This window comes from Nyctereutes procyonoides, unplaced genomic scaffold, assembly GCF_905146905.1.
Source record: "Nyctereutes procyonoides isolate TBG_1078 unplaced genomic scaffold, NYPRO_anot_genome, whole genome shotgun sequence".
In the NCBI taxonomy this organism is placed as follows: Eukaryota; Metazoa; Chordata; class Mammalia; order Carnivora; family Canidae; genus Nyctereutes; species Nyctereutes procyonoides.
Genome location: NW_026575020.1, coordinates 37,445,254 through 37,461,168, shown reverse-complemented (window position 1 = coordinate 37,461,168; position 15,915 = coordinate 37,445,254). Strand labels below are relative to the sequence as shown.

Genomic DNA, 15,915 nt, shown 5'->3' with positions numbered 1-15,915 from the left:
TAGACAAAGTATGTAAAGAGCCTGGCACAGTGTCTGACATCTAGGTATTTGGCACAAGGTGGCTTTTTCGCACACAGAGTCTTTGAAAATGAGATGCCCAGAATTGGTTTTTCCCAGGTGGCTTAGGTGAAGAAGGAAGAACATCTGGTGGACCTCAGTAATAAAGTTTGTGTAGCACCTGGGTGGTGCAGTCTGGGAGGGCCAGCAGTTAGGGAGGACAGGTGTGGGCTGTGGGAAGTTTGGGCCCTACAGACATTAGGAAGATAGAAACAAACCCTGCTAGCAGGAAATCTCTAAAAAGTTACCGAAGGGGTAGAGTCAATCTACACTGATGGATGTCTTTGGCTCAGGGCACCTGGGTGGCTCAGATGGTTAATTGTCCAGATTTTTTATTTTAGCTCAAGTCGTGATCCTCAGGGTCCTGATATCCAGCCCCCAGGTGGGCTCTGTGCTCCAGCGAGGAGTCCACTTGTCCCTCTCCCTCTGCACCTCCCCTCATTCTCTTTCTCTCTAAAATAAATAAATAAAATCTTAATAAAATAAAATTTTAAAAAAAAAGATGTCTTTGGCCCAAATGTTTCCCTGGACAGAACTGGGTGCTTATGGGCTCTCACAAGCCTGTTGCCTATTTTCATGAACCATGGATGGCCTTTTCTCAGATTGGAAGTTTACTTGGAAGTTGTGAAAATGGAAGCTTCAAGTGGAGCTGACTTCAAACCTTCAGAGATGAGCTCACCAGCCTTGTTACTTTGCAGAAGCGGGACTGGGGCATAGAAGTTAGGCTGGTTGGAGGCAAAGGGAGTAGCAGAGCCCAGAATTCTGACTGCCCAAGTTAGTTCAGCAAACCCTGCCTCCTTGCTTCTACAGCTGCAGATACTTCACCAGCCCTGAAGACTTTGCAACTTTTATTTTCACAGTTTATGACAGTGACCAACCATGTAGAAGACCAGCTCAGCATTGCAGGACCCCGATGGTGCTCAGGAAGCAGTGACTAAAATGATACCTATGGTATGGTCTACCTAAATACGGAATAGAAAAGACTCAACACAATACCTAAAGAAAACCAAACAAGAAGTTTGGTGCACCTTTCTTTAAATAAATGAATAACAAAGGTAGAGCCCAAGGAGCTTCTTATCTGCTTTACACTCTGGGCCAGGAAGCTTGAAAGGGAGGTGAATGACTCATTTTCTAGGGCCAAAGGGGAAAGGAGATGGTGGCCGTCCCTGTTCCTGGTATTGCTCTGTGAAGTCTTTCAGGCTGTTCTGGTCAACCCCTGGTCTTGTACCTTCTCTCCTCCAAATCTCCCCCCCCCCCCCTTGGCTGGAGTCTGCTGTGACTCTTCTTACCAAAACACAAAACCACCTATATTGTGTGGGAAAACTCAAAAACCATTGAAAGCCAGTGGTGAATAGGAGGGGCCGGCAGAGGAGGGTTTAGAATGAGCACAAGCTGTGAAATCTTGGCCCTAGGCGTGACACAACTAAATAGTCGGTTAAAACCAGCCAGCCACAGCACCCACCTCATTCATCTGTTGCCCCCCCCCCCCCTTCATGCGCAAAATGCTTGTCGCTTTTGGTTATTACTGCAGGCTGAGTCTGAATCCATATGATGTTAGCATGGAAAAGCTTTCCAAGGTTTGTCCAGTTCAGTCTCCCCACTTGGCAGCCCAGAGAGGCTAAAACGACTTGTCCAGGGACCTGCAGACTCACTAGGGGAAGTAAGGTAAGGTCCCTGGAGCACCCCTTAGCGATGCATTTGTGGACACGGCTATCCTTTTTTTCATCACATCAGAGGTGTGTTCTTTTGCTAGAGTCTTTTCTAAAAGATTAAAATCTGTATAAGAAGTAAAGATGGCATCTAATAAATCTATAGCTAAAAAGATAGAAACCATGATGCTTACACGGAATTCTCAAGGCTGCCCTTCGCACCCCAACAGGAGCTCTGGTGCGTGTTTGCTGAAGGCAGTGGTTGGGTGGGTTTCACACAGGCTCTTCCCTGCAGTCCACTCAGTACAGAGCAAGCAGCTGGGGAAAATGATTTTTTGCACTGTTCATTTGATCTCAGTTTTAGACTGTAATCCTGAAATCAGTTTTCCTTTTTTTTTTTAATAAAGATTTTATTTATTTATTTACTCATGAGACACACACACACACACAGAGAGAGAGAGGCAGAGACATAGGCTGAGGGAGAAGCAGGCTCTGTGTGGAAGCCCCATGTGGGACTTGATCCCAGACCCCGGGATCACACCCTGAGCTAAAGGCTCAACCACTGAGCCACCCAGGCGCCCCCTGAGATCAACACTTAGTGTTGCTTTAATAATAAATCTGCTGGTTTGCCTTTTTGAGGTAGAGAAGGGAAAGTGTGAATAAGGATAAGTTGGCTGCAGAATTAGGCTCAATGTATGACAGTGGGTGTGGCTCCCACTGAGCCAATTTTGGATTGGTTGAGAAATTTCTGATCATTTTAACTGATGGAGTTTTTTTTTTTTAAGATTTTATTTATTTATTCATAGAGACAGAGAGAGAGGCAGAGACACAGGCAGAGGGAGGAGCAGGCATCACACAGAGAGCTTGACGTGGGACTCGATCCAGGGTCTCCAGGATCACGCCCTGGGCTGCAGGCGGCGCTAAACTGCTGCACCACCGGGGCTGCCCTGATGGAGTTTATACCTGCTGGCCTCAATACCTCATTCTCCCCTCCCCCTTAACATTTGGCACACATCTGATTTGAAGGAGAATCCTGCTCTTCTAAGAGCACACACACAAAATCATGCATGTTTCTACATGGCGTAGTGCTTAATTTACGTGTCACATCTCAAAATCCTACACATCCCAATTCTAAATTGGGTTAATTTTGTAGGCCCCTAACTTTCTTTTAGAGAAAAGGAAAAGACATCTTAGTAGGCATTGACCTTGAACCTTGGTGGGGACTGGCTGTTCACCAGGAGTTGACAGAAGCCCTCCCAAGAGTTTTCTCCAAAGTGCACTTCTCTTTCCCACAGTCAAAGGAGTTTCCTTCAGGGACTTTTTGCCAAAGCTAGATTTTTTTTAGTTCTATTTCCTAAAATGGAATTAAACTAGGGGATTTCACCTTCTTCATTGCAGAATCGTCATCTTCGATGCCTTGGTTTCATTGGTGCCAACTGGTGTGCCTTGCTTTGTCTCCTCGCCTCCATATAACCTACTTGGCCAAGCCAGCCCTCATTTCAAAGCAAATCAGTGTGGTTTTCTATCAAAGTCTGGCTTAATTTTTCAGTTTAAAAAAAAAAAAGTGTTGGGGCGCTTGGGTGGCTTCGTGGGCTAAGCATCCAACTCTTGGTTTCAGCTTTGATCTTTTTTTTTTTTTAAAGATTTTATTTATTCAATCATGAGAGACAGAGAGAGAGAGAGAGGCAGAGACACAGGCAGAGGGAGAAGCAGGCTCCATGCAGGGAGCCCGACGTGGGACTTGATCCCAGGTCTCCAGGATCACACCCCGGGCTGCAGGCGGCGCTAAACCGCCGCAGCACCGGGGCTGCCCTTGGTTTCAGCTTTGGCTCAGGTCATGATCTCAGGGCTGTGGGATCGAGTCCTGCATTGGACTCTGTGCTCAGCTTGGAATCCACTTGAGGTTCCCTTTCTCTCTCTCAATCTCATAAATAAATCTAAAAAAAGTGTTAATAGTCTTCCCTCTGACTACAGCTCTTCTGAATGGTAATAATTCTCAGATAGGTCATAGGTAGTTAAACTGGTAGACATGAGACATGAAACATTGCCTTGGAGTCAGTCATGGGAAATCTCTCTGCCGGGTTATGAGACTCCTCAGGAATCTCCAGTTTTCCTTTTGTTGGCTGCTCCAGGGCTTTTGCACCCCGGGCAATTCCTCAGGAGAATTTGGAATGGGCTCCTGCTGGGCAGCCATTCCATTAGAGTCTTGTTTTCTCTGCGAAATACAGGAGATCCTGTTTTATCCAGCAAGTCTGTTTCCTGGCTTCTTGCGAGAGTGGGTAACTTCTGGTTGTTAGCCTTGTTAACCAGGTTCTGTTGATGCATACAAGCAACAGCTACTGGAGGGTTACACTTGCCAGCCTGGTGTCTGGCTACCAGCGGCCTCTTATACCCAAGGAAGTAGAGTTATATTATAGGAATTGCTTGTAACCCAAAAGAAGTTTAATGGTTCTCCAGAAAACCACTGGTTTCAGTGATGATGTGATATAAGAAAAAGAGAGGTATTGTATTAACCCCCAAGGGAATCAAAGATACAAAAGAAGGTGCTTCAAAATAACAATATTGGGGGATCCCTGGGTGGCGCAGCGGTTTGGCGCCTGCCTTTGGCCCAGGGCGCGATCCTGGAGACCCCGGATCGAATCCCACGTCGGGCTCCCGGTGCATGGAGCCTGCTTCTCCCTCTGCCTATGTCTCTGCCTCTCTCTCTCTCTCTCTCTCTCTCTCTCTCTCTGTGTGTGTGTGACTATCATAAATAAATAAAAAATTTAAAAAAAAACAAAATAACAATATTGGCAAAACAATATTGGCAAAACAAAACAAGTTTTCACTGATCTGGGTCTTCAGTACAGATTTTAAGATAAGGCTTGGTCACTCCCTTGCCTCGATTATTTCCTTTCTTCTGCTCAGTCTGGGTTTACTTTGTTCTTTTCTATTTTCTTGAAGGGGAAGGGGAAGTTGAGGGCATTGCTTGGAGGCCTTTCTTTTCTAATATGGGCTTTCCCTTCTAAGTATTGCTTTGGCTGTGTCCCACAACTTCTCATTTGTTCTGCTTTCACACCATTCAAAATACTTCTCTAATTTCTCTTTTGTTTTTTTTTTTTTTTAATTTCTCTTTTGATTTCTTCTTTGACACGTGGATCATTTAGAGTTGGGTTATTTAGTTTCCAAACATATAGGTATTTTCCAGGTATCTTTCTATCATTGATTTCTAATTTAATTGCATTGTGGTCAAAGAACATACTCTGTACAAGTTGAATCCTTTTAAATTTAGTGAGACTGGTTTTGTGAGCCAGAATCTGTTCTGTCTGTACTTGGAAAGAATACATATTCTAGTCTTAATGTAGAGAGTGCTTTGGAAGTGCCAGTTAGGTCAAGGTGGTTGATAATGTTGCCCAAGTCTTCTGTGTCCTTAATTGGTTTTGTCTTCTTGTTCTACCAGTTATTCAAAGAAGGATGTTAAGATCTCTGACTATAATTTTGTCTCCTTTTCCATGCAGTTTTGTTGGTTTTGCTTCATGTATTTTTGAGGCTCTATAATGTTGTACAAAAACATGTGTTTCTTATAGGTAACATAGGCTAGATCTTGCCTGTTTAATCCAATCTAACATTCTCTACCTTTTAAATGGGATGTTTAGACCACCTGTACCTACTGTTATTGATATGGTTTGGTTTGAATCTACCATCTTGCTATTTGTTTTTTTTTAATTTACTATTTGTCTTCTGTGTGTGTCTTCTATTCTTCCCTTTCTTTCTGCCTTCTTTTGGGTCAATTGAGTATGATCTGTGATTCCATTTTGTCTCTTTTGTTGGCTTATGAGCCAAATCTCTCTCTTATGGTAGCTTTAGAGATTATAATATACATACAACTTTAACTAATCACAGCCTACTTTAACTGGTACTATATTAAATAGTTTAAGAATCTTAGTATACAGTTGACCCCTGAACAACATGAACTTGAATTGTGCAGATCCACTTCTCTATGTGGATTTCTTGGGGGAAAAAAATACAGGGGTGCCTGGGTGGCCCAGTTGGTTAAGCGTCTTTTTTTTGGTTCAGGTCACGATCTAGGTCCTGGGATCAAGCCCCACATCGGGCTCCCTGCTCTGCAAGGAGTTTGCTTCTCCTTCTCTCTGCTCATGCTCTCTCTCTCTCTCTGTCTCTCTCAAATAAATAAAATCATTTATTTAATATTTTATTTTTTTATGAGAGACACACAGAGAGAGTCAAAGATATAGGCAGAGGGAGAAGCAGGCTCCCCACAGGGAGCCTGATGCAGGTCTCGATCCCAGAACCCTGGGATCACAACCTGAGCCAAAAGCAGATGAACATAGAAAATATATGTTAATCGACTATTGATGTTATCATTAAGGCTTCTGGTCAACAGTAGGCTATTAAGTTTTGAGAGAATCAAAAGTGGATTTTTGCCTGTTCAGGGGTTGATGCCTCAACCTTCTGCATTGTTTAAGGACCAACTGTACTTTTGTTTCTATTCTCCCAGCTTTTGTACTGTGGTTCTCATACATTTTTATTTCTACATATGTCATAAACCCACAATACATTGTTTTACTTTCACTTTGATACCATCTTTTAAGGACGCCTGGGTGACTCAGTGGGTTAAGTGTCTCCCTTTGGCTCAGATTATGGTCCTGGGGTCCTGGGATCAAAGAGATTTAAATAACAAAGAAAGAGTCCTTTATATTTTCCTACACAGTTACCATTTCTGGTGCTCATCATTCCTTTGTATAAATCTAGATTTTCCTTCTACTTTTTTTAAATTTTTTTTTTAAATTTTTATTTATTTATGATAGTCACACACAGAGAGAGAGAGGCAGAGACACAGGCAGAGGGAGAAGCAGGCTCCATGCACCGGAAGCCCGACGTGGGATTCGATCCCGGATCTCCAGGATCGCGCCCTGGGCCAAAGGCAGGCGCTAAACCACTGCGCCACCCAGGGATCCCGATTTTCCTTCTACTTGAATAACTCCTTTAACATGTCATGTAATGCAAATCTACTGGTGATAAATTCTTTCAGCTTTCATAAGCCTGAAAGTTTTTATTTTTCCTTCCTTGTGGAAGGTGTTTTTCTAAGTTAACAGTTTCTAATGGGAGGTCCCCCGTCATTCTTATCTTTGTTCCACTGTATGTTTGGGTCTTTTTTCTCTATCTGATTTTAAGATATTCCACTTTATCACTGGTTTTCAGAAATTTAATTTGATAGGTTTGAGTGTAGTTTGTTTTATATTTCTTATGTTGAGGGTTTGTTAAGTTTCTTGGATCTGTAGATTTGTAGTATTCAATGAATTTGTTGGGGGTAGAAATCTAGCCGTTATTTCTTTAAATGTTTTTTCTGTCCCTACCCTCATGAACTCCAGTTCATATTAACATGTTAGTGGTTGTCCCACCCAGGTGGCCTGCTGAGCCACCCAAGCCTCCCTCTGGGTCAGTTTCAACTGCTTTCTCATTATGGGTCATTTCCTGCTTCTTTGCATTCCTGTTTTTTTTTTTTTTTTGATTGGATTTTATCTTGCTGGGTGCTAGATATTCTCATATTCCTACAAATACTCTTTTTATTTTTTATTTAAGAGAGGGAGAGCAATCATGAAGAGAAAGAGAGTGCACATGTGTATAAACACCAGCAGAGGGAGAGGGAGAAGCAGATACCCCACTGATCTGGGAGCTAGACACGGACATGGGGCTCCATCCCAGGACCCTGGGATCATGACCTGAGCCGAAGGCAGGTGCTTAACTGACTGAGCCACTCAGGCACTCCTCCTATGAATATTCTTGAGCTTTATTCTAGGATGCAGTTATTTGGAAACTATTTGACCCTACAGGGCTTGCTGTTTAAAGCTTTTTTCTTGGATTGCCTGGATGGCTCACCTGTTGAGCATCTGCCTTTGGCTCAGGGAGTGATCCTGGAGTCCCGGGATGGAGTCCCACATCGGGCTCCCTGCATGGAGCCTGCTTCTCCCTCTGCCTGTGTCTCTGCCTCTCTCTGTATGTGTCTCTCATGAATAAATAAATAAAATCTTTAAAAAATAATAAAAATAAACTTAAAGCTTTATTCTTGGTGCCAGAATAACATTTAGCCTAGGGCCACTTTTGCCCCACTACTAGGCAAAGTACTCTGCATACCCTTCCTGAACCTCCCTATTTTTTAATTATTATTTTTTAAGGTTTTATTTATTCATGAGAGACACACAGAGAGAGGCAGAGACACAGGCAGAGAGAGAAGCAGACTCCCTACAAGGAGCCTGATTTGGGACTCGATCTCAGGATCCTATAATCACGACCTGAGTCAAAGGCAGATGCTCAACCACTGAGCCACCCAGGCAGGCATCCCTGAACCTCCCTATATTATGAGGTTTTCCACTCTGGCTGGTGGGAACAGGATGCCTTTGATGGTTCTTTTCCCACCCTCAGGCAGTTTCCTTGTATGCATGCATCCTGACTCTAGGGGACCTTCAGCAGCTCCCCAGAGCTTGCTATCTGTGCAGTTCTTTCCTCCCTGATATTTGTTCCTCCTCTGGCTCCCTGGCTTCCCTGATCCTCCAGATCCCTGCCTTCAGCATGGGGAGACTGCTGGGCTCTGCCTGGGTACCCACTTCCTAGACTGTAGCCTGCAAACTCCAGCCAGGAATCTGGGGCGGTTGCAGGGCTTGTCTCATTTGCATGGATCTCTCAGGAGTCACTGTATTTTGTTGCTTATGGGCTAAAAGGTGGATCAGTCCCTGTTATTCCATCTTGGCTGGAAACCCCTGAGTTTTTACTCAGTTCTGTGGAGTGGAAGAGTCCATTAAATGAAATGCTAGTAATCTACATTAGAGATTTCTCTTGTGTTTGCAGATGGGAGTCCAAAACACTGCCATGTGCAATTCACCAGACCTTCAGTGCCTAAAAACAAGATCCATCTTCAAAGGATTACTTGTGTAGGATTTTGGACTCTGGGCTGACTCTTCTTTGCTATTAAAACTACTTATTTGCATGAACTCACAGTCATTTTCTAGATAATGATAATGAAATAGCTGGTATGGGAGTGCCTGGTTGGCTCAGTTGGTAGAGCATGTGACTCTTGATCTCTGGGTTGTGAGTTCGAGCCCCATTTGGGTATAGAGATTACTTAACATGTTTTAAAAAATAAAATAGCTAGCATGTACTGTTTTTTAAAAAAGACTTATTTATTTATTTTAGGGAGGGGAGGGGCAGAGGGAGAGAGTCTTCCAGCAGACTCCCCACTGAACATGGAGCCATGCTTGATCCCACAACCTATGAGACCATGATCTGAGCCAAAACCACAAGTCAGACGCTCAACTGACTAAGCCACCCCAGAGCCCCTAGTATGTACTGTTGTAAGAGCTTTATGTATCTTATCTAATTTAGTTTTTAACCAATTCTATGAAGTAACAATACAGTTCTTTTACTATGCCCATTTTGCACATACAGATACTAAAGTACAGAGAACTAAAGTAACTGTCCAAGATCATTCACACTACCAGTAAGGGATGGCCAGGATTTAAACCTGGGATCTTTTAAGTAATTGTATGTATGTACATATGTATGCTTACCTGGTCATACATGGCGTATGATTCAGTTTCACAAGGTCTAAGGCTATGCATTGAAAAGAAATCTCCTACCTGCCTTTCTCCCCTCAAGCCCCCAAGTGCCCTAAACCATCTCTTCAATTTTTAGTGTGTCTTTCCAGAGTTACTTGTCACATGTACGCTGAAATGTAATGGCAGTGTATCATCTCTTTTCTTCTGTATCTTGCTTTTCTCATTTCAAAAGATACTTTTGAAATGACGCCTGGGTGACGTCAGCGGTTGAGCGTCTGCCTTTGGCTCTGGGCATGATCCCACGGACCTGGGACATTAGGTTCCCTGCATGGAGCCTGCTTCTCTCTCTCTGCCTGTGTCTCTGCGTCTCTCTGTGTCTCTCATGAATAAATAAATAAAATTTTAAAATAAAATAAAAATAAAAAGATACCTTCAAGTCATTCCTAACAGTAGGTAGAGACACCTTATTCTTTTTTTTTTTTTTTAAGATTTATTTATTTATTCAGAGACACAGGCAGAGACACAGGCAGAGGGAGAAGCAGGCTCCATGCAGGAAGCCAGACGTGGGATTCGATCCCGGGTCTCCAGGATCACACCCCAGGCTGTAGGAGGCACTAAACCACTGCGCCACTGGGGCTGCCTATACCTTACTCTTTTTTAAATTTTTATTTATTTATTTATTATTTATTTATTTATTTATTTATTTATTTATTTATTTATTTATTATAGAGAGAGAGAGAGGCAGAGACACAGGCAGAGGGAGAAGCAGGCTCCATGCACCAGGAGCCCGACGTGGGATTCGATCCCGGGTCTCCAGGATCGCGCCCTGGGCCAAAGGCAGGCGCCAAACCGCTGCGCCACCCAGGGATCCCTATACCTTATTTTTTTTTTTTTTAATTTTTTTAAATTTTTATTTATGATAGTCACACAGAGAGAGAGAGAGATACAGAGACACAGGCAGAGGGAGAAGCAGGCCCCATGAACCGGGAGCCCGACGTGGGATTCGATCCTGGGTCTCCAGGATCACGCCCTGGGCCAAAGGCAGGCGCTAAACCGCTGCGCCACCCAGGGATCCCTACCTTATTCTTTTTAACAGTTCTGTAGGGTTCCATGTATGGGTGTGCCAGAATCTTACCTGCTCCTCTTGTAAAGGACTTGAAGTTGCTTCCAGACTTGCACTATTATAAACAGGGCTGCTTGATAAAATACAATATCCTTATATTTTATCACATATGTATCATAAAAATGTATATGTGATTTCCCACAAGAGCAAATATATCTGCAGGATATATTGCTAAAAGTGGAATTGCTGTGTCAATGGGTTTGTGCTTTTAAAATGTAACAAAAAAATCAGACTGACTTACTCTTTTGGAGAGGTTTTACTGATTTGTACTCTTGCTATGAGAGTGTGAGGGTACATGTTTCCCTCCACTCTCTAACACAGTTTGTGAAACTTGTCTCAGACTTGTGATTTTTTTTTTTTTTAAGATTTTATTTATTTATTCATGAGACAGAGAGAGAGAGAGGCAGAGACACAGGCAGAGGGAGAAGCAGGCTCCATGCAGGGAGCCCGATGTGGCACTCGATCCCAGGTCTCCAGGATCACGCCCTGGGCCGAAGGCAGACGCTCAACCGCTGAGTCACCCAGGCATCCCTCATACTTGTGTTTTTATTTTATTTTATTTTATTTTATTTTATTTTATTTTATTTTATTTATTTTATTTCATTTTATTTTATTTTATATTTTATTTTATATTTATTTTATTTTATTATTTTATTTATTTTATTTTACTTTATTTTATTTATTTTATTTTATTTATTATTATTTTTTTATTAAGATTTATTTATTTAGGGATCCCTGGGTGGTGCAGCGGTTTGGCGCCTGCCTTTGGCCCAGGGCGCGATCCTGGAGACCCGGGATCGAATCCCACGTCGGGCTCCCGGTGCATGGAGCCTGCTTCTCCCTCTGCCTGTGTCTCTGCCCCTCTCTCTCTCATTCTATGTGACTATCATAAATAGATAAAAAAAAATTAAAAAAAAATTTAAAAAGATTTATTTATTTAGCTGAGCAAGGAGCCTGTTGCTGGATCCTATCTCATGACTCTGAGATCACCGTGAATATGGAAACCAAGAGTCAGACGCTCAACCGACTATGCCACCCAGGTGCTCCCCCATATTTGTGTTTTTAAAATAATGATTGTGAACACCATATCAAACGGTGACTTTTGGAAGGATATTGGTCACTGCAGCTAGCAAATTAAGAAACAGATAACCAAAGATTAATTCCCTTTTATTCATGATCATAGACTCAATCCCAGTCTGCAGCCTTCATCTGTGCTGGTTGTGGGTACTACCGGTAGAAACATGAGTGACTTGGTTCCTGTCCCCAAGCAGCTCATGGCGTAGAGGAAGACACGGGGAGAGTAAGTAGCCGGTATGGCGGGTATTGTTTTCCGCTCCGTTGGAAAGAATGGGATAACGGAGCAAAGAAAAATGTTGCTAGATGTGTTAGGAAGTGTTGCCAGGGCCTGTCGATCATGTTAACCTTGATGGTGAATGTCGTCCCGGAAACGAGCAGGCGGGGAGAAGGAAGTTGGGGTCCTGCGGGCGGGAGCCAGCGCAGGGAGGACTCTGCGAGGTGGGAGGCTCGCTTGGAGCCCGGAGCTCGCCATCAGCACCTCCCTGCAGAGCTGCCGGCCGCATGCTTGCAGGGAATCGGCCGCCTGTGATTGGAGGGGCGCTGCCGGTTGGGATAATGAACTGGGTAGTGTCGGCAGAGGTGATTGGCCGCGCCCTGCTGCAGTGAGAATGCGGTAGGGGTACTCTGGTCCTCGCTAGTGTGATGATCATTAGTGGAGCGAGGACTGCTGAATATTTGGGAGCTCCAAGTTGCTTCTGCCGCCAGGAGAGATCAGCCGGGGTATTGCTTTTTCCTTTTTGAAAAAAGCCACACAATTGATCACCGTCCACCTGCAAAAGTGAGTTTTTATTGAAGAAGTTCCAGCTGCTCTCATTGCCAGCAACCCAGCGGCGGCGCTGAGAGCGAGCTACTTCTCTGGTCAGGCAGGACAGCAGTGCTAGCAAATTTGAAAAAGCAGGAAACAGCCACTGCATGCAGAGCGTCCAGCCTTACAACTCCCCAGGCTAGTCTTCCAAGCAACCGTGTAGCCAGAGATCCTTGGTATTGTGGTCACATCCCTCCTCAAAAGTGAACAGTCACCGTACGCGACATTGAGAGGAAGCCGTGATGTTGCAGATGCTGTGGCATTTTCTGTCTAGCTTTCTCCCTAGGGCTGGGTGCCAAGGCTCCAGAGAGGGGAAGGATAATGAAGTCACAGGCACCCTGGCTCCATCTCGGGGAGACCAGATGTCAAGCTTTTTGGGGAAACAGGACGGAAAGGCTGAGGCCACGGAAAAGAGACCCACCATTTTGCTGGTGGTCGGACCTGCAGAGCATTTTCCTAAGGTAATGGCAACCTCAAGAAGACCTCCTACTCTAGGGGCTGGTCTAGGATCGGTTTCCTGGAAAAAAACTGGAGTGTGGGGAGGAAGCAAGGACTTAGAAATCAATCAGTTTGGTATTGGAGGCTGGGGAGAATATTAGACAATGAAGAAGCCCAAGTCTTCAGTCTAGAATCTTCCTGTGGCCACAGTAAGAGCTTTTTATCAGCCTGCCATGACTGCTTCAGTGTGGCGATTTGGGGAAGGAAGGTTGAAGGCAATAGAGGATTTACCTTAGGATTTTTCGGTTTGGCCCCAGAAAGCCATTTGAAAGGAAGAGACAAACTATTACAGTGTGTCTTATGTTTTAGCCTGTCTGAACAATGCAGGGAGGATCTTCAAAGTTGAACCCAACTGCCTGGAGCTGGGGAGGGCCAGCCTGTCCTGCATCCCTAAGGTCAGACCCCTTGCCTTGGGTCTGCAAGGAAGGGAGTGGGAGGAGGAATCGGAGGAAAGGCTGGAATCTCAAGGTACTGAGGCCGGTGCCCCTCGAGGGTCTGCGGGTCTGCTGAGTGCCAGAGCCTTCCATTCATCTCATGCTCTGAGTGTGGGTTATCTCAGATCATCTTCACAAAAGCCAAGGTAAGTGGTAGCACCCCCATTTCATGGATGAGGGAACAGGTGCAGAAAGGTTGAGTCATTTGCCCAGGATTAAACAGTTATGGGGAGTAGAGATGAGATTTCGCCTGAATCTGTGTGGAATTTTGGCCCTGTACTTGGCCTCGCTACCCTTAAGAAAGCAATTTTAATATACGGTCGTGTTCTCAGGATTAGAACAGAAAGTGCAGTTCGCCTGGGATTTCTCCTGCCAGCACTAGGGGCAACCTTGCTGACCTCCTGAGTTTCGGTTATTTTGAATCTGTTCTCATTTGTCATGATAAAAATCAACTAGAAGAGGGAAAGAGGTTCTGCCCCATGTCTGGCACATTGTAGATTACCCCAGAAAAGTTGCCTGAATTGAATTGCTACATCAAAGAATTCAATGTTCCATTTTCCTTGGCTGAGTGGGAGGTACTTTTGATGCCAACAGCTTCTGTGGGCATTTAGGCGTGAGCTTGGCAGAGAAGCCTCAGTTCCCCTGGGCTTGTCCTGGTCGGCAAGGATCTCAGAGTCTGTGTTCGCCTGAGGTGTGCTTCGAGCCCTGTCACTTTCTATCTTTCTGTCATCTTGGGGTGAGCTCAGAAATGGCAATGGCACTCTCCTTTGTGAGCTTTTTTATTTCCAGATCTGCTGGCCTTACGGGCAAGGGATCAAGGGATTGGCTGGCTCCCTTTTAAATTCACCTTCTTTGGACTTTAATCATTAAACTGCACCATTTGGGAATCCCTGGGTGGCTCAGGGGTTTAGTGCCTGCCTTTGGCCCAGGGCGTGGTCCTGGAGTCCCGGGATCAAGTCCCACATCGGGCTCCCTGTGTGGAGCCTGCTTCTCCCTCTGCCTATGCCTCTTTCTCTGTCTCTCATGAATAAATAAAATTAAAAATAAATAAATAAAATAAATAAATAAACTGAACCATTTTCCAAACTCATCCCGTCACCTCTTGCCAGCCTTCCTCCCCCCCTACTCCTCCCCAGGGTGTCCTGGCATCAGGACTTCATGTTCTGAACAGCTTCACTCCTGGCCTGCCAGTCAGGGGCCATAGGGCTGAGACGGAGACCCAGACCTTTCATTAACCCACTCTCCCCAAGAAAGAGAGCTGTGGATCAGCTGGCAGGGGGTGGGGGTGGGGACAGCCCCAGGAGAGAGACAGATCAGCCTCTTTGGTTTGAAGCAAGAGAACAAGCACACCTCGGCAGTGTGGACTCTTTAAAAGCCGACAAACTGGGACCTGGGAATAGCAGGAGCATTTCTGTGGATCAACTGACAGTTGGAAGAGCATGTTTCTACAGAGCGTGGCCTCGCCCACCAGCTCCAGTGACTCCGAAAGGTGGGGTCTGGGGTTTGTGATCATTGGCCGAGGGGACCTGGCCTCGCTGACTGTCTCCCTGAAAAGACTGCGGAAACCTTATAGACACGTGCCCCCTGGTCCTTAGCTCCTCAGTTCCCCAGCTGCACTACTTTGTTTTGCTCTCACTTCCTCCGTTGAAATATGTCTGCCAGGGAGTCAGGTTCCTGCAGGCTTTTTTATTCTAGGAACTGTTCCAGTTCTCCCCTTTATCTTTGTCTTACAGTTAATCTGCAGTTGGAGAAGAAAGCCATTAGTGTGGAGTGGGAGGTGCCCTCAGCAGCATTCAAGCTTGCAAATCCCAAGGGGCCGTCTTCTCAGAAGCTCAGAGAATTTTGCTCATTGTGTGTCTAATTACCAAGTGTAGGCAGGTTTCATTGGAAACCTGCTACACTGGGCTGTCATGGCAACCTGATCATCAAATGACACTCTGGCCACAGCAGCAAAGGAGGTTCAAGAGCCGAGCCGAGCCGTATGGGTGGGTGCGGCTAGAAGAGCCGGATGCTGGCAGGGCTTCTTCGCATATTAATATTTTTGGCTTGGTCTGAGTCATTGCAGAGGAGGGGGGAGATACCTTATGACCTAATGCTACAGTCCCGAAGGTACTCTACCTGCCCTGTTCTTACTCAAGGTATTCAGCACTTAACAGGAAGTGCCTGTCCTGGGGCATGAACCAGAGTGGTAGAACCAGAGACAACTTGTGGTATTGGTAGATTCGAGGGGGACAAGATGCTGAGATGCTCAGGAGAGGAACTTCTACATTACGGATGAAATGGAACCTGATAACCATTAGATCCTCAGGGATCTGGAGTTGCTGTCATTGGTTTTGTGTGCTAGTTGTTACAGGAATGGACATCAGAAGAGACCAGCGAAAGTAGATCTGGGTCACAAAATCAGAATAAGTAAAAAGAGCAGAAAAGAATGGTACACAACAGGACAAGGAGAGGGACAACACGTGACGCCATGCACTGGTGTGAATCGTGAGGAACTGAACACAACCTTGATTTAATCTTTCCTATTTTATTTCTCCTATGCGGGTTCAGAAGCTGTAACCCATATCAGCTTTTGTGTCGTTTCTTAGCTAAGCCGAAGCCTGAACTTGCTCGGGTCACACCTTTCCCACACACCTGCCACCTTTTAATGTGAAGTATGGCTTACTGTAATTCTCAGTATCAGGCATATGGGCTTTTTTGGAAACTGAATTCTAAAATA

General features: G+C 44.9%; 1 protein-coding gene across 2 annotated transcripts in view; it reads left to right on the top strand.

The window, feature by feature from the left end:
* The window catches only part of SLC25A25 (solute carrier family 25 member 25), a 36,473-nt gene that overhangs the window by 5,689 nt on the left and 14,869 nt on the right, over positions 1-15,915 (top strand). The window contains exon 1 of one of the 2 annotated variants that reach the window (XM_055320564.1): positions 11,898-12,725. The exons of the other annotated variant lie outside the window; for it this stretch is intronic. Coding sequence (XP_055176539.1) covers positions 12,507-12,725 — 219 coding nt within the window. The 5' untranslated portion in view covers positions 11,898-12,506. Of the gene's footprint in view, positions 1-11,897; positions 12,726-15,915 lie in introns of those variants that run through there. 2 annotated transcript variants of the gene reach the window in all.